This window comes from Lissotriton vulgaris, chromosome 8 (genome assembly GCF_964263255.1).
Source record: "Lissotriton vulgaris chromosome 8, aLisVul1.2, whole genome shotgun sequence".
NCBI classification, from domain to species: domain Eukaryota; kingdom Metazoa; phylum Chordata; class Amphibia; order Caudata; family Salamandridae; genus Lissotriton; species Lissotriton vulgaris.
In genome coordinates, this window is record NC_141696.1 from 1,386,961,950 (window position 1) to 1,386,981,344 (window position 19,395).

General features: G+C 46.1%; 1 protein-coding gene across 3 annotated transcripts in view; it reads left to right on the forward strand.

The window, feature by feature from the left end:
* Window positions 1-19,395, forward strand: part of DOP1B (DOP1 leucine zipper like protein B) — an 870,802-nt gene that overhangs the window by 613,356 nt on the left and 238,051 nt on the right. For all 3 annotated transcript variants that reach the window (XM_086935393.1, XM_086935394.1, XM_086935395.1), the window contains exon 22: window positions 7,098-7,223. In XM_086935393.1, coding sequence (XP_086791519.1) covers window positions 7,098-7,223 — 126 coding nt within the window. The remainder of the gene's footprint in view (window positions 1-7,097; window positions 7,224-19,395) is intronic.

A 19,395-nucleotide genomic window follows, 5' to 3' on the forward strand; every position in this document is an offset into this window, starting at 1 on the left:
ACCACGAAAAAACTTTGTTCGGAAAACTCGTGGCAGGCCATAGGGCCTACCTGCGGCAACCGTACTCGCTGTCAATGGAACGGACTCCCTTCAAGTTATGTCCCGAGTGTCGTGCTAAATTTCCACGCACCGACTTCCACGAAGTGTGCAACCTATGCTTTGCCCCCACAACACAACGAGAAAGACTGCGACGCGTGTCGATCGTTTTGATCGAAGAAGATACTTTGTAACTGTCGAGCTCGACCTCACGAGATGCAACACCAAAGCGACTCCACACCCGACATCTTCGGCTTAGATTCTGACACAGAACATCAAGCTCAAGGAGCCGAGGAGGAAGAACCTATCTGCCAGTCTGAAGTGGACTCCGACATGTAAGAAGAGGAGCAGGTTACTCCGAGTTAATGTACCATGAGTAAAGATACCCCTTTGCCCCCTCAACAACATAAAACAAAGGCTCTGGTCCCACCTCTGCCCTCGGGCTAAGGTCGGTACCGACAAAAGTTTCCGAAGCCCCGCCCTTTGGCCCGGCTCTGAAACAGAAAGAGAAGCCTTCCGGCTTGAGCCGACCCCACTCCAGCACCGACCCAACACCTTCGGCACCAAGACCCAATCCAAACATGTGTTGGTCACAATACCATCGTTGCTGATGATTCCACCTTCCACACCTAAATGCTTGGAGCCGAAACCTTTGACCCGGGAACCGGCAACTAAAGAAAAAGACACCATCTAAAGAGCCTCAGATCGATGCCCCGCCGTCGGATCCGAAGCAGGAAAAACTTGTGATCAACCCTGAAACAGGACATATTCATGCCACTCTTCCAAAAATACTGAAGATTGACCTACCAGAGGACTACTATATTCCTCTTAAAAAGAAGAGTGTGGGTACTAACCCTTCTCCTCCTTACATTCCACATCCTTCTTCCACTGATCCCAATTTGATTATCACACCATCAAACTCATCATCACTTTCACCTGACCCACAGGGTGATGGTGATGGGGACAAAGACCAGGATAGGCCACAGGACACTGACCCTTGGGAGGATTACCATACTGACCCAAATACAGACAATTACCCTGATTTGTATTCCTCCAGACCCTCCCCACCTGACGATAACATTGGGTACATTGAGCTCCTTTACAGGGCTGCCAATATCATGAGGTGGAGCTTCATAAAGAGCCTTTAGAAGAGGATTTCCTCTTTGAAACACTCACTTCTTCTTAAAGAACCACTCATACCATACCAATGCTAAAAGGCTTGTTAAAACACACAAATGAAGTATTTAAAGATCCTGTACGGGCAAGAATAATTACACCTAGGGTGGACAAAAACTATAAACCCGGACCCACCGACCCGGTTTACATTAGAAGCCAGCTACCTTTAGACTCTCTTGTAGTCTCCAATGCTCGCAAGAGAGCCAACTCTCAAACCACAGGTGAGGCTCCTCTTCCTGATAAGGAGTCTAAGCTTATTGATGCCTCGGGCAAAGAGTGGCTTCACAGGCAGCAAATAATTGGCGTATTGGCAACGCTCAAGCTCTACTGACTCGTTATGATAGGGCTCATTATGATGAGTTAGAAAAACTCATACAATATTTACCTGATGAACACAAATCTAAGGCTACTGACCTTATCCAGGAAGGTAATCGGATTACTAATACATCCATCAGGAGTGCCCTAGACACAGCAGACACAGCAGCTCGTGCAGTGAACACCAGTATACTCTTACGCAAACCTCCATCCTCAACCAACCATTTGATAAGGAGCATCTCTTTGGCACGGCGGTTGATACCTCACTGGAAAAAATTAAAAAAGACACAGAGGTCCCAAAGTCCATGGGGGCATTGCAGTTACCTGCCGCTAGGGGTTCCTTTCGCCGCTCCTTTTACAGGGGTGGTTCCAAAACTGTATTCACCGAACATCCCTCCTCCTCTTACAAGGGCATCAACCAATCCCCCTCTTCAAGATGGTATTTCAGTGGAGGTTTTAGTGGAAACCACAGTAAGGGAAGAGGCAGGGGCAACTCCACACTTACTTCCCCCGGAAACAACAGTGACTTCAGTCTGCTACCCCCGGTCATTCCACCCCTGTCGGGGGATGTCTCTCTCAATTCCTACCTGTCTGGAATTAAATCACCTCAGACAAGTGGGTACTACAAATTATACAATATGGTTACTGCCTGGAGCTTACAGACACTCCCCCAAACATTCTTCCAAGATCACATGCAATGACACCAGAGCATCTTACCCTTTCTCTCTTGGACAAACACTCTATAGAGCCAGTCCCAGTACAATACCAGGGAACCAGGGTAAACTCCCTGTACTTTTTAATTCCCAAAAAAAGGATGGCTCTCTCATACTAGACCTCAGAGAACTAAATCTGTACATTCAGTCGGACCACTTTCACATGGTCACACTTCAACAGGTGCTCCCACTCCTTCAGCAAGGAGATTTTCTGTCAACTTTAGACCTGAAGGACGCCTACTTCCATATTCACATTCACCCTGCTCACCGGAAATTCCACAGATGTGATGGACGGCCAACATTATCAATTCAAAGTTCTCCCATTTGGAGTAACTACCGCACCCAGGGTTTTTACAAAATGCCTGGCAGTAGTTGCAGCTCATCTAAGAAGACAGCACATTCACGTCTTCGCTTACTTAGATGACTGGCTGATAAAAGCCAGCTCACAGCAAAGCTGCCTACGCCACACTCAAAAACTCTCCAACTGCTTCACAGCCTTGAGTTCACTGTAAACCTCTCCAACCATCCAACACACAACTGTATCTTGGAGCTACAATAGATACTCAAAGAGCACTAGCGTGTCCCAACCCACTCAGAATTCGCAACATGCAGACTCTAATTTCTCAGTTTCAGCCTCAACACTCGTTACCAGCTCAAGTGTTCATGCAATTGCTAGGAATGATGGTGTCTTGCATTTTAATCATTCCTTATGCAACACTTCAAATGCGTTCCCTACAGGAATGCTTGGCATGTCAGTGGAACCAGGCTCAAGGTCAGCTATCAGATCTAGTGTTGGTGGACAGCCTGCACCCATCAATCTCTGCAATGGTGGAACATACAAAACCTTTCCAAGGGGCTGCCATTCCTCGACCCAGTTCCACAGATACTGCTAACAGCAGACGCACCGCTCACTGGTTGGGGAGCTCATCTCCAAAAACTTACCATTCACGATGTGTGGACTCTGCAAATTACACAAGTCCACATAAGCCTTTGGCATTCTACTCTGGACAACCCTCCTCTTCCTGTTAGCTCAGCCAAACGTTTGGGTATAGTGGTTAGCAATGACCTATCGATGAAGGCCCAGATTAGCTCAGTGGTTTCTGCTGGGTTTTTCCAATTGCGTAGAATCAAGAAGATCAGAAGATTCCTGTTTCGGGAAGCTCTGACCTTGGTAATCTTGGACTTGGTTATTTCCCAACTGGACTATGCCAATTAACTCTATGTAGGCATCCAGGCATACCAACTTAGACGCCTCCAGCTAGTCCAGAATCAGGCCGCTAGACTGATCTTTCACCAGTCTAAATGGCACAGTGTTAGACCACTGAAGAAAAGCCTCCATTGGCTCCCTGTGGCTATGCGTGGCTTGTTTAAGATGGGCTGCACAATCTTCAAGGCCCTTCACAGCAACAGTCCAGCCTTTATCTCGTCCAAGATTCTAGGCTATGTCTCCAGCTCGTAATCTAGGATCTTCCCATCTGAACCTATTAGTCACTCCTACTTTTAAACGCATAAAACATGGTGGCTCCCGTTTTGCACTCTTAGCTCCTCAGTTTTGGAATTCGCTCCCCGTGGAGCTGAGGTCGGTCCCCCTCTATGCACCTTTCAGGAATCAGCTGAAGACATGGTTGTTTTCTCAGGCATGTGACAATTAGGCTTCCCCTCCGATGCTGCATTACCTCCAATCCAACGCCAAGAAACCGTTTGGTGAACGTACGCTTGTCAAGTACTTAATAACATAACATAACACAACAAACCATCTAGAACTGCTAGCAATTTTTCTATTATTGAAATAATTTCAACTTCATCTGGTAGGTAAAGCTGTCCTGATTCGTACAGACAACATGACTGCAATATACTACTTACAAAAACAGAGGGACACACTCTCTCCAGCTTTCACAGCTAGCCCAGAGCATCTGGAGATGGGACATACCTCACAAAATATATCTCCTTGCAGAACAACTTACAGGAGTAAACAACCAGATTGCAGATCTGCTCAGTCGTCGATGACAACAAATCCACAAATGGGAAATCCACCCTCCGGTTCTCCTCCCATTCTTCCAAATGTGGGGCTTCCCAGAGAAAGATCTGTTCGCCACCCACCTAAACCCGAAATGCCCAAACTTTGCGTACAGGTATCCACACCCATTGTCCAAAGGCAATGCACTATGGATGAACTGGTCAGGAATATTTGCTTACGTTTTTCCTCCTCTCCCACTCATTCCATTAGTGCTTCGGAAGCTCAGACAACAGTCCCTGACAGTAATCCCATTGTCAACCCTGGTTCACAACCCCGTTAGAGTTATCTGTAGTGTCTTACCAAAAACTACATCTTACTCCCAATCTCCTCACTCCGAACCATGGAGGGATAAGACATCCAGATGTCAGCCATCTCAACCTTCTGATCTGGCACCTAAAATCCTAGAGTTTGGCTATCTTAATTTTCCACCAGACTGCATGAATGTCATCAAAGAGGCTAGGCGCCCTACCACAAGAGCATGCTATGCAGCAAAGCGGAAGCGGTTTGTGATTTACTGTGACAACAATCAAATCAATCCACTCGATGCTTCAATACAAAACATCATTTGTTATGTATTACATTTACAGCGCTCTAATTTAGGGTACACATCCATACGCTTACATCTTGCTGCAATAGCTGCATATCTGCAAAACAGACAGCATTTGTCTCTCTTTAGAGTGCCTGCTATTAAAGCATTTATGGAAGGACTTAAAAGAGTAATTCCCCCCAAACTTACCCCTGCTCTAGTGTGGAATCTCAACATCGTTCTTACAAGACTAATGGGTCCCCCCTTTGAGCCATTGCACAAATGTGAACTACAACTTCTCACCTGGAAGGTAGCCTTCCTTATAGCCATCACATCTCTGAGAAGAGTGGGTGAGCTTCAGGTGCTAACCATACAAGAACCATTTTTACAAATACACCAAAACAAAGTGGTTCTTAGGACTAACCCCAACTTTTTAACTAAAGTCTTTTCTCCCTTTCACATCAACCAATCTGTTGAGTTACCTGTCTTCTTCCCTCAGCCAGATTCTGTGGCAGAACGTGCTCTTCACACCTTAGATGTCAAAAGAGAATTACTATACTACATTGAAAGGATAAAACCTTTCCGGAAGACCAAGCAACTTTTTGTTGTTTTGGCTCCACCACGTAAAGGCAATCCAATATCAAAATCAGGTATTGCAAGGTGGATAGTTAAGTGCATTCAAATAAGCTATGCAAAAGCTAAACACACATTAACAATTCCCCCTAGAGCACACTCTACATGCAAAATTGGAGCTTCTATGGCATTCTTAGGAAATATACCCATTGATGACATCTGCAAATCTGCAACCTGATCTACACCACACACTTTCACCAAAACCCTATTGTGTAGATGTGTTAGCAAGACAGCAAACTAGTGTGGGCCAGGCAGTTTTACGGACACTATTTCAGACCACTGCAAAAGCTACAGGTTACCCACCACTTTGGGAGATAACTGCTACATAGTCTATGCATAGCATATGATCAACAGCTCATATGCCTCGAACGGAAAATGCTACTTACCCAGTATGCATCTGTTCTTGGCATATAGAGCTGTAGAGTCATATGGGCCGACCTGCCTCCTCGGATACCTTTACCAGTTGCAGTAACATCTTAGATACAATATACATAGACATCTCTCTTTACTACTCTTACTAACTCCATCATCACCCTCTGTGGCAAAACAATCTAAAGATGGAGTCGATGCCCATGCGCACTATCACCGCAAGGAGGAGTCACCTACATTATGACTGGAAAGACTTCTTCGGCCAAAAACAAAGTGCAAACATCCGGACCCAACACTAGATGTCGATCTATGCAGAGCATATGACTCTACAGCTCTGTATGCCTATGAAAGATGCATACTGGGTAAGTAGCATTTTCCTTACCATCCTAACTTCTTTATCTATAAGGAATGGTTTGAACATTCAGCTCTTCAGCCTACTGTACTGGGGACACAAATGAAGAAATGTATAGTGGATTCTAAGCATACAAGCACGTACACTCTTCTCTTGGTCTGTGCGAATACCTGTCTACCTCTGGTTCTTTTGTCAACTGGATCAGCCTAGCCCTTACGTACCATCTTGCACCGTAGCCAGGGCAGTTTAGCTGCATAACTTTTGAATCCTAGAGCAAATCCACCTATTATGTAAACAATAGCCTTCTGACTTATCGATGCCTTCTTGTGATCGCTTGCCAAACTGTACCCCTTATCCTACTTCTTCAATATTGTGCCGCATTTCTTTACCAGGACCTGTGATGTAGTACCAATATTCTAAACCAAAAACAGTCACCTTGGGCTTGGATTGTTCCTCTCACCCCAAATACCACATGTTTCCAGTTTCTTTGCCTCCGACTACCGGGATACTTTGATCCATGTCTTCAAAGCAAAGAAAATATTGGTTATGAATTAATATTCATAATTTCACCTTTGTTTGATAGACTGTCTGGTTCGTTTATATAGTGCTATGCAAGACAAGAACTTATGATCACGGAGAGGCAGTGTTCCTCCGCGCCAAGACAGTTTTCAACATGTTTGCTGTTCATAATCGTGATGTGAGGAATCTGTGAACGTGCTAGTTTAGTCATTTAGAACTTTATTGCTATTAAGTAATGAGAAGTTGTAATTGCTATCATAATTAAAAGAATTTATCTCAAACTGTGTGGCACAACCAGAGTTTGTGTGTGTTTTCTGAACAGTTATGTTTGTGTGTCGTGCTCTTGTATTTTTTAGGTCAGTAAAACTATAACCAGTGGGCATTTTGCTACCTTTACCCCAAAACACTGAACCACTGATGTGCTTTTTCTATTTTCCATAGACTTTGAAGCAAAGGGTGTTGGATTTTTTGAATCCTCTAACTGCGCATCTGGGAGTTCATCTAATTGCATCGGTAGCGGCTGTGTGGAACAAGAAGAAAGTCAACAAAGGCCACAATAAAACAAAGGTAGTAATCTGTAACATAGAAATATGCCAACCAATTTCATATATTATGTTTCACTGCAAAAATATAGTACATGTTATTTTCGTTTTTGTACAGATTCCGTACAGTGCACTATCACCTCTTGAGGCTCATGACCCTATAGAGTATAGAAATTGTGAATGTCTTCATGTGTTACACACAGACTACATTCGATTTTAGAGGGTTCAGGAACATATAGGTACCACTACCAATACATATCCTCAGTTGGTTGTAATTCCCTAAAATATTTCCCCACAATCTCATTGTCTTTGAGAAACTTGAAGTTGCGTCTCAAATAATAAAAACTCTTACAATCTTCCACATACGACATTGCAGATCCTGAACGGGAAAAGGTTCTTTTCTTTCTCACAAGGGAACTGTGGCTACATTAAAGGGGATCTGGTGGGCTTCTTTACCCTACCCACAGACATCAGTGGTTTCTGGAACAGGATAGTGAGAGGAGTTTGTGCAGGCTGCCAGGGGCAAGATGGACCTGGAGCCCCTTCAAGGGTCAACCACAATCTGGCATACATGGGATGTACAGAAGACTCCATAATCCACTTATTCAGGCACACATGGAAAACACAGTCTCTCTCTCTTTGTCTGTCTGTCTGTCTGTCTGTCTCTCTCTCTCTCTCTCTCTCTCTCTCTCTCTCTCTCTCTCTCTCTCTCTCTCTCTCTCTCTCTCTGTTTTTCTCTTTCTCTGTCTGTCTCTCTCTCTCTATCTATCTCTGTTTTTCTATCTCTCTCACACTTCTCCATCTGTTATTTATTTCTTTCCTTTGTTCTTTCTCACTTTCTCTTTTTCTCCCTCCCCTTCTCTCTGTCTCTTTCTGCCACTCTCTCTCCCTCTTTTTATTTCTCTGTCTTGCTTTCTTCCTCTCTCTTTCTCCCACTTCGTGCCTCTCCCAGGCATAATGAAGTCAATGGAATCTAGTAATGGGAGGCTGCACACGCTTTAGGTAAAGTTAGTCAATAGACAGTTCATCTATAGTGGTAGAGGTAAACAGACCTGGACCCAATTTATAGATTTTGCTCCTACCACTGTTGGTTTCTCATAGCCCTGGTTAGGAGGGCAGTAGCCACTTACATCGAGGGGTGGACGTAGGTGCCTTCTAGACTTTAGAGCCCAGCTCTGATGTCTTCCATGAATAAATCAGGAGTACTTCTTATGGTCTTGCATAGTTGTTGAGCTCACTGTGGGAAAACGCACAGGACTGTCCTACCCCATACAGGAGTAGGACAGCTTGGCTTACACAAGAATGCTGAGGACCTTTCTCCCAACACTTTTTTAATGTAAGACATTTAATCATTTGTGGTAGGGCCTTACTTTGCTGTCTTAAATCTTCTCGCTTTTCATCCCTGTTAGCGTGCTAGGCCTCCCTCGACCCAGACGCTTCTGTGGCCCTTAAACATCGTTTGCAAAACCTGTCTTATCTACTCCTGAATGCAGGCCTCCATGCCACAGCTACTGCTCGCATTTCTAAGCATCCTGAGCCCATCTGATATGCTTTTTTCCCCCTCCTCTAGACACCTTCTTGCCTCATTATTTTTAAGTTACACTGTCCATAACCCCAAGAGGAGAGAGCTGTGAGTGTGAAGGAGACATCAAAAGGACATTCATTACAACCTTGCACCAAGCAGCCTACTGTAGCTTGAGCACAAAGTCACCTGCCCCTCAGTCATCAACATAGACCATCACTTTGTATGCAGCTGGTTTGAGTGGAGTGGCCTTGTTGTGCAGCAGTTGGGAATCCTCTCTGCCTCTTATGTAGAAGACTCCCTGCCTTCCTGCTAAGGGCTGTTGGTGCCTGTCCTGTAGTGACCTTTCCCTTTTGCTCTGGAAAACTCAAGACTGTCTCTCTCGGGGCTGAAACCTCACTCCTTCATTCCCTTCAACTCTATCCAGCTTATGATATCCCACCCTCCTTATCATCACATCTCCTTACCTAGACTGACTGCTGGAAGTCTGGGTATTCCCTCCTATCCATTGAAAACAGGGTTTTGTTTGTAACTTGACCACCGTCTTGTCATTGATGCCTATGCTTGAGCCAGATATCACCCTGGACTTTCTGTACCTCAAGCTTTTAATTTAGTTGGCCAAACAAAATATCTGTAATTGTCGTTGTCTGCCCCCAAGCAATTTAAAGAGATAGTTATGTGTCAAGTTGATCTAGGATTAAACTGGCCTGCTTAAAGGCAACATAACAGAAAGACTCTGCTCAAACTATAAACCCAGGGCTCACCAGCTGTTTTATTAATCCTCCTTCAATATGCATCTCTCCTTATCTAGACGTCACATCAGTTTGATACGCACCTGCTCTAGTATCTCTATCCCAAAAGTCATTTTTGTTCTCTATCCATCGCTACTCTCACCCATTGCCTGGTGTCCTTCTTCCTTACAACGTCAATGCAAAGTTGTGTACTTTGCTCCGATATTTAAAACCTTGATTTCCCCATCTATGGATTAAATGTTGCAAAAACACAAGTGCTGTGATGGCGATAACTTTGAGCAATTTTACTGGAATTCCTCTCCAACTAGGAACTTGCATAACTGAACATGCCTTTAAGGCCTGATAACAAGCTAATTATAAACTATCTGCTGCACCTCAAAAATGCAAAATCATTTCAAGCCCAAACCAATCCTACCTACAACCACAGTTTTACACAAGAAGAAAGCAAGTTGACTTTCTGTCAGGACGCCAAATGCTCCAGGAAGGAGGGCATATTCTTTTTACCATCCGTGAGCACTTTGAAAAACCAATGATTACTTCGCATCGACAATGAGGTCTATACTTTAAATCTTTCATCAATAAAGCCTGTGTCCAAGATTTTAAGAGTGCTCCAGAACTAATGGTCAGTATTCAAATACTTCACCAGGGAGGTATTGAACTTGTTCCAGAAAACACAATTGGACTGGTATTTTATTTTTGATACTACTTGGGCTCAAGTTTACTAGGGTTATCAGAGTTATGCTGAGTCTTTTTGCAGTGTGAATCAGTTTCTGATTGTGCAGTTCTTCCAGATGGTGGCTTTAGCGCAAATCTCGGAGGTGATGTAGGAGGAAGACTCGATGTCCATTCTGGATCGCTACAATACCTACTTCCATATGCCAATCAAAGAAGCACATCATGAAAACGAGTGTCTTCCCATCAGGTCACCCCTGTCATGCTGATACCTTCCCTAAAGCCTAGCGTCTGCTCCCAAATGATTACGAAGGTTATGTGAGTTTCAGCAGCTCATCTAACCCTACAGGGAATACCTATTTTTCCTTTCTGGAGCTTAATCTGTAGATTTCTATTACAGCACTCTTCAAAATTAAGCAGTCTTTTTTTGATCAATGAATGGAAGTCTCACTAGTGCTATCCCAGAAGTTTACCTTCATATGTAATACACTCCTCTCAGGGGCTATATCTTCTGTCAGTTTCAGCAGAGAATTTGGTGAGTTTACAGATTTCTAGGTGCAAATGCTTTGTGGATTAATGTTATCCCCTAGAAGTAAGGGCACAGAACCTAGGGCTTCAAGGCTTAAAGCATTCAGATGTACCCTTCTGTCTCTGGCTCAAGTATTTATATCACCATTAAAGATACTTTATTAATTTTCACAGAGGATCACCTGTCTTCTGCATACTGTCTGTATACATCATATTATATGTATAATCATTGTAACCTGTAAAACATATGTATGTCAACTTGTACACCTGCAGAACATTCTTGTGAAATACATGCTTTTTACTATTCATTATGTTTACCACCAGAGCTTTTGTTACCTCCTCATTTGCTGTCTTGGACTACAGCTTCACCACCTCATGGAGCCAGAAACTGCTTCTATACCTATTCATTTACAACTTACATGCCCTGTAGTAGGTATGCAGTTGTGTCAAGTGGCCATACTCGCTGTTTCTGTCCCATCCTGAAAAGGCTCGACCAATCTCAATTCCCTCTCCTATACTTCACTTCAGCATAGATTCAGCACAAAGTAGGAGGCTATTGAGAGGGAGAAAGAGGACATCCTGTTGTGGGGGTGGACGGGCGAGGTTGGCTTCAACTCCTGAGCAACACCATACTCGTTAGCGAACAGCACAGGCTCCACATTTACACGCCATATTATGGAGGGATTCTTTTCACAGTCTTAACCAGTACTAGTGGTTTGATGGTTGTTTCCTTTGATTCTGATACCAGGATATATATATATAAATCCTACTTTACCTTGAGTAGGATCAACCTCCTTCCATCCTTCACACCCAAGCTCAGAGCTTGCCAGGATACTTTTGTCACGCTGAAGGTCACTGTTACTTGCCATACAAAAGTGGTGTGACTGGACCATGTTCTCTTGTGGGCCCAACTACAGTCAGTCATCTTTCTCTTTTAGGGTACTTTTTATGTTGCTCCCTTTTAAGAAAAAGGAAACTGGAGGTGGTGGAATCTGTACCAGTTTCCTTGAATTGAATTTGGTGTCTTTCAAAGATTATCTTTATGCTCACTGTTCTTTCGGAGCTTACTGCCCTTATGAGCCTACTTAGAGTCAGTTGATTTCCTATTCACGCCAATGTAGACTACTCTTATTTGTTTATTTATTTAGCTGTAAGTTGGGCCCAGCAACTTTTGTCTATGGTTAAGGAAATATAGATTTGGTGGCTAAATGGCGGGGGCGTAGTACTATGAAACTGAACATCTCTAACTCTGAAGTTTTGTTCTGACATTTTTCCACTGCAGCAGCTTTCAGCAGCAAAGCAAAGAGTAACATGGGTCTCAATGCCCTGAATTGTGATGCTGATTAGGATTACTTTTGTAAGTTTGAAGAAATTGGTAAAGGTCTTCTCTTCAGCCCCACAATCAAGGGCAGTTGTTAAATTGAGGATTAAGGAATAGGTAATCAGATTATGCGAATAATAATGCAGGTATTACTTATTTTTACATCATTCTTGAATACAGCTGTTAGATTGATATCTACCTTTCTAAATGTAATCCAGTTTCTAAGTTAAGATGGCCCTTACAAAGGCTTCCAAGTCATAGATGTTCATTTTGAAATCCTTTGACATTTATTGTTTTAATTGGTTTAACTCCTAGTTTAAAAACACAAATAAAATGTATGGAATCCTTTGCTCAAGTAAATCAGTAATTTGATCACAATAGTCAATAAGGCACAGCAAGACATCTTTGTCTACACTATTCTTAATTTTGTCTACTCTATTATTATTAATCACATTATCTTAGCCTATTGGTATAAAAATATCTGGTCTAATTCATTATAAAACAAAAAAATAACAAAGGAAAAAATGATTCAGTTGACTTCGGGCATAGTCACACAATCACATTGTATGGAGGCAGTAGCCTCTCAAAGACCTTGCCCGTGTGGCCTTCCTGTCTGCTAAAGCCCATATCCCATTTCAGTGATGAGATGATATGACAATGCTGACAGTCTGCTGGTGTATTGACGCTAATGTGATTGCATATTATGGTTGTTGTTTGCGGGGAGGGACAGGTGGGGTGGTTCACTGCAGAGGTCTCTCCATGAGTGATGTGTGGGACAGATCACATCTATTCCTTCACATCAGTTTGCGGGACATAAAAGCAGCCCTCTTACCCCTAATAGCCTTTCTCCGATGGCAAGTTCAAAGGTTATAATGGTTCTTATGGATAACCCAATGAGCCACTTCTGTATAAGAAAGCAATGCATTACTTGCACTCTACTGTAGAAGTCCACCTTTAACCAAGATATGTTCCTAATGGTGTCCATCTGATAAAGCCTTCCAGCCACTGAATCCTTACTTTAGAATTATCCCCAGGCGTCAGACTGGATCCGGCAATTTTTTCATGATGGTACCCCTGCTCTCCCATAGGTGGTGTTTTACGGCTCCATGTGGCATCTCCACGCCAAAAGAGATGTGCTTGGTGCCTATATAAGGTGCCACCACAATGCGCAGGCATAATTTCTTCACTTTACGCACCAGTCAGCACAGATCTGGAGAGAAAGCTACAGCCAGTTGTTTTTTGACTGACGCTTTTTTGACTTTTTATTGAACTATTTTTAGAGGAGTTTTCGTGGTGTCGCAGGATGTCCACTAGTAAAGCTGGTTTCAAGCTCTGCGGCGCTTGTCACCAACAGATGTCAGTGATAGACGTGCATCTTGTTTTCCTGGAACCAAGAGGCGAAGACCCGCATTGACTGCTGTGCCATGCACCCCAAGGCCTTGAGTGAGCGCTCCCTCAACCTCCTTGACTTGTGACAATGTGGCGGTTTTAATCCTGGTTGTTAGGTAGGTCCCGGGATTGGTCTCAGAGCCCAAGATCTTCATCGCACTCATAGTAGCTTTCTGGTGTGTCCCACAAGAAGAAAAAGAGCAAGAAGTTGAAGAGGTCTAAGACTTCACCCCATCTAACAAAATCATCCAAGGGAGGTGAAGGAGCATTGTCATTTGAGACCTGTCTCAGGTAAGAGCCTGTGCCTGGGCCAGCTCCTCTCCTTTCCGAGTCAGAGCGACCCCCGTCCAGCTTTGAGAATTTTCATGAGGCCATGCACCTCATAAATGGGCGGCTCATCCATGCTAGTATGCCTTCGGACCCCGCTGTTTCGGGCGGCGCCCCTACTGGTTCTCTGCCTGCGGTTCTGCAACTCCAGCTCCAGTCAGGCCCCATGCATCCACAGGTGGATCCGAACCTGCACTGTACCACCTCGACCTTCCTCTGCTCTGGTCCCAATGCTGACGCTCCTGGCGTCGCTGGCCGCATTCTCATTCCTGACTCTGATATGGAGATGAGGTGCGTCGTCCCGTGCAGACTGAAACCATTCCTGCCAGGCAGGAGCCCTATTCATATGGACTGGGACTTTGGGAAGATTGGGAGAGACCCTGACTAATACAAGCTCCTAGACCCCAACATGGACTGCTGTGAGGAATTGGCGGACGCCAGTGAACTGGACAACTTCCCACATACTGGCGGGAGCATCTTTGCTATGGTGATGAGAAGGGCAGCTGAGGTCCTGGCCTTAGTCTTCCCTCAGTACCCGTCCAGACTTGCATTTTAACAAAGATGCTTCAGCCAAGAGTGACCCTTTCAGAACCACTTCTCCCATTTAACGAAGTCCTTACAGATGTTCATTTGGACCTGCTCCAAACCCTGTGAACAAATCAATTGCTTGCCGCTACTGCCCCACTCCATGGGGCCCCAGTTGCCTCATGCTTCACCCTACCTCTGACAGTTTGGAGATCCAAACCTCCACTTCCCTGGTAAAGCCTGGTGCATTCCCTACTACCCCACCAGATAGGGTATCCAAGAGCCTGGCCACCTTAGGCAAGAAAATTGTTTCTTTCTCCAGCCTGACACTGCGGTCCTTTTACACCATGTGCCTCTTGTGTATTACTTCCATGCTCTATGGGATTCAGTTGTGCAGCTGCTGCCCATGGTCCCTGAAGAAGCCTGGGCCAAACCCTTCCAAGCTACGGCAGACAGGAGAGACACAACGAAGTTCACGATCCAATGTGGGCTGAACACGACTGAATTGCAAAGCAGAGTAGTTTCTTCGTCAGTGGCCTTGCGGCGCCACGCCTGACTGAGGACGACTGGCTTTTCGGAGGATGTCCAAGTGTTGCTTATAGACAAGCCCTTTGATGGCTCCCATCTCTTTAGAAAGAAGGTGGATTCAGCGTTGGTGTGCTTCAAGGATAGCACAGCTGCAGCTAGGTCTTTGGGCCTTTCCATGGCCCTGCCAACCCCAGTCCGCCTTTCGCAGCCTCATAAGAGGCTTCCTGCCACGTCTTAACCCGTCCAGCCACCTCAGCATGCAAACTCCCCAGCCTCTGTGTGACCAAGGACACCTTCCCCACAGACCCCGGGGGTCAGGCAGCCAGTGGTCTGGCCAGTCCACCACTCCATGGCAGCCATTGCGTCTAAACCCCTTTAGTTCATCCTCCAACCACCATGGGCCCCCAGTGGGAGACAAGAGACACAATCACCTTGCTTACTGAAGGTCAATAACATCAGAGCGCTGGGTTCTTCAGATTGTCCGAAGGGGCTACTCCCTCCCCTTCATATCTTCCCATTCACCCATTCCACCCATTTGTTACAGGCTGACAGAGGACCATCTCTCCTACTACGTAAGGCAGTGGTGGCTCGCTTGGCCAAGGGAGCCATCGAGAGGGTTCTGACGCCAGAAGTAATTTGGTTGTTATTCCTGCTACTTTGTTGTGCCCAAAAATCCAAAATGCTCACACACACTAAAGTCCTGTCTGCCCTGGAACCGGAAGACTGGATAGTGGTGTTGGACACATTCACATACTTTCACATTCCTGTCCCGACTGCCCACAGACGTTACCTACGGTTCACAGTAGACCACAAGCACTTTCAATTTGCCATGCTCCCTTTTGGCCTTACCAGCACCCCACAGGGTTCACCTAGGTGAAGGCGGCGGTTGCAGCTTGTCTGCGGAGATCAGGGGTGCCAGTCTTCCCCTACCTCCATGACTGGCTGTTGAAGGCAGAGTTTCCCCAGGCAGTTGTCTCCCACCTCCAGACTACGGCGGACCTCCTGCACTTGCTGGGGTTCACAGTCAACGTGCCGAAGTTACACCTCACTCTGTCTCAGACACTCTCTTTCATTGGAGCTGTTCTTAACACAATGTAGTTTTGGACTTATCCGTCCAAACGGTGAGTCTAGGAAATTCAGGATATGTTTCAGCCTCTATCCTGGGTTTCGTGAGACGGACTATGAGACTGCTGGGCCTCATGGCTTTCTGCATCCTGCTTGTGACACATGCCCAGTTGGCACATGCAGGCTCTGCAGTGGGAGCTGATGTTCCAGTGGGTGCAGCATTAGGGGAATGTTTACGGCATGGACTAGAGCTTGGAGGGAACTGCAAAAGATTTGCTGTGGTAGCTGATGAACTGCGATTTAGTCAGCGGCAGACTCCTCTCTACCCCAACCAGATCTGACAGTGGTGCAGATGCATCTCTCCTGGGATGGGGTCGCCACCTGGGCAAGGTGGAGGTCATAGTCCTCTGGTCTTTGGCAGAATCTGGGCTCCGCATCAACCTTCTGGAGCTCCGGGCGATCCGGCTGGCATTGAAAGCTTTTCTACCATCCATCAAGGGAAGGCGTTGTAGTATTGCAACAAACAGGGCAAAGTGGCGTCGTGAACCCTTTGCCAAGTAGCCCTGCACTTCTGGAAATGACTGGAACGTCAGGGCATATCCCTGGTTGTTCAAAACTCTGAACACCAGGTTAGACAAACTCAGCCGAAGATGCCTAGTGGATCATGAGTGGTGTCTCCATCTGGAAATAGTGCAATGTCTCTTTTAGCAGTGGGGAGAGCTTTGGTTAGATTTTTTAAGACACCAATGAGAATGCGCAATGTCTGTAGTTTTGCACGCTGGAGTTTCCAAGACGGCTCTCGCTCGGAGACGCTTTTCATCTGATGGGGAGCGCAGGCCTGTATGCCTTTCCTGCCCTGAGTTCTTGAGAAGATCACGAACGACCAGGTCCAAGTAATCCTTGTGGCTCTGGACTAGAAGACTTTGGTATCCTGAGATTTTGAGCATGGCTGTCGCTCCTCCGATCTGGCTGCCCCTCCTGGAAAATCTTCTGTCACAGCAAATGGGGATAGTTTTCCACCCAGACGTGTCAACACTCCGCCTTCATGAGTGGAGATTGAGGGGCAGTAGCTGACAGCTTTTGACCTCCCTCAGATCCTTCTCATTATCCTTTCTTTTGCACAGCAGGGCTCTGCTTTGGCACTTTAAAGGGCTATCTTTATACCATCTCAGCCTTTCTGCTGTTCCGGATCAGCCTCCCTTCTTCAAATTCCTTTTTGTCAATAGATTATGCAAAATATGTTTCCACCTTCACCCTCTATCATGTTTCAGTTGGACCATAATCTAGTACTCACTTTTCTGATGTGCCCTCCCTTTGAACCATTGCACAACTGTCTTATCAGGCTCCTTACGATCAAGAAGGCCTTCCTGGTGGCATTAACAACTGCCCGAAGGCTCGGTGAGCTTCAGGCTTTGTCCTCTAAGTCTCCCTACTTGAAAACCTTCCGAGACAGGCTGATTCTTTGCACTAGAACTTCCTTTCTGCCGAAAGTTGTCACTTCCTTTAATGTAGGCCAGTCCATCACCTTGCCTATCTTTTACACTCTCCCACATCCCTCTAAGGAAGAGGAGTGACTCCACCGCCTGGCAAAAAAGAGCGTTGTCATTTTACCTTGACCGCATGAACGGGTTCCGGGTGGACGACCAACTTTTCTTCAGGTGCATCGAAGCGGAGAAGGGAAAGGCCATGCAGAAACATACCCTGCATTAAAATCTGCTACACATTGGCCAAGAAACAACTCCACAGGGCTTGCTTGCTCATTAAACCATAGCTAAGGCCGCCACCAATGCATTAACAAGTGTACTTCTGTCCTGGACATCTGCCAGGCAGGAATGCAGCTTCTCTACACACATTCACCAGGCACTACTAACTGGACGGTCCGGTCTGTCAGGACGGGCACTTTGCCCATTCCGTCCTGCAGGACTTTTTGGTGTGAAATTGTTTTGCAGCTCTGTCTCCGGGGAGGTATTGTTTGGGTAGCTATTCGAAGGTAAGGAATCTGTGGCTAGAAGTCTCTGTCGGATGAACAAGTTACTTACCTTCGGTAATGCCTTATCTGGTGGAGACTCTATCTAGCTGTATTTATTTATTTTATTTTATTTTTGGTTTTTATAGAGCGCGTAGTCACCCTTGAGTATCCCAGCGCTAAAACCTCGAACTCCTAAAGGGGGGCATAGGGAGACTTCGATGAAAAATCAGGGGAAAAGGAGGGTTTTGAGGGACTTCCTAAATCGAAGGAGGTTTGGTTCAGCTCTGAGGTTCGAGGGGAGAGCGTTCCATTTTCTGGCCGTGTTTACCGAAAATCTGCGGCCGCCGATGCGGGTTTTCTTCACCCTAGGGACAACGATAAGGTTTCCCTGTTCAGATCGAAGCGCTCTCGACGGTCTGTATGGAGTGATCCAGGTGCTCAGAATGGGGGGACCCGCATTGTTCAGGACCTTATGTGCCAGACAGAGGGCCTTGAAAGTGACTCTTTCCCTCACGGGGAGCCAGTGAAGTTTTCTCAAGGCAGGTTTGGCCGATGTTCTTGCTGGGGTGTTTGTGAGCAGGCGGGCTGCGGCATTTTGGGTTTTTTGTAGTGTTTGCAAGGTGGCTTCCGGTGCCCGAGGTAAATAGCATTACTATAATCCAGCCTTGCTAGCACTAAGCCTTGAATTAGCAGGAGGCGGGACTGGAATGGTAGTAGGGGGAGCACCTTTCTGCATGATCTCAGGAGCCCATAGCAGATGCCGGCTGTTTTCCTAGCCTGTGTCCGGAAAGTGAGATCTGTCTCTAGCCACACTCCTAGGCTCTTAACCTCTGTCTTAGGGGAGGGGGGGTCACCCATACAGGCGGGCCAGATGTTAGGGGGGAGGCTCGGAGTTTTGTGACCGAGAAGCAGGATCTCTGTTTTTGACCCGTTAAGCTTTAGGTCAGAGTCGCCCATCCATTGATGGACGGTGGTTAGGCAGTCTTGCAGGTTGGAGGGCTTTAGCTTGGGGTGAGAGAGGGTCACTACCAGCTGAGTGTCGTCAGCGTAGCTGACGATCGTGACTCCGAATGGGGCGACCAGCTCCTCCAGTGGGGCCATATACACGTTGAAAAGTGTGGGGCTCAATGAGGAGCCCTGGGGCACTCCACACCGGAGGGGGATTGAGGGAGAGCGGCTTTCTCCTTCCCAGACTTGGAAGGAGCGTCGGGAGAGAAAGGATGTGAGCCATCTCAACGCACTGTCTTGTACGCCAGTGTTCTCTAGGCGCTGGGCTAGGACCTGGTGGCTGACAGTGTCGAATGCTGCGCTGAGGTCCAGGAGGACCACTGCCACTGATCCTCCTGTATCCATGATTTCCCTCGCTTTTTCTACGGCCGCCAGGAGGGCGGTGTCTGTGCCCTGACCTGGTCTAAAACCTGTTTGGGAGTTTTTTAGACGATGGTTTGCTTCTAAGAAGTGGGACAGTTTTTTGTTTGCGAGCTTCTCCGCGACCTTACCTATCCAGGGGAGGAGCGAGATGGGTCGATAATTGGATAAGTCCGCGGGGTCTAGCGACGGCTTCTTCAGCAGACCTTTAACAACGGCCTCCTTCCAGCT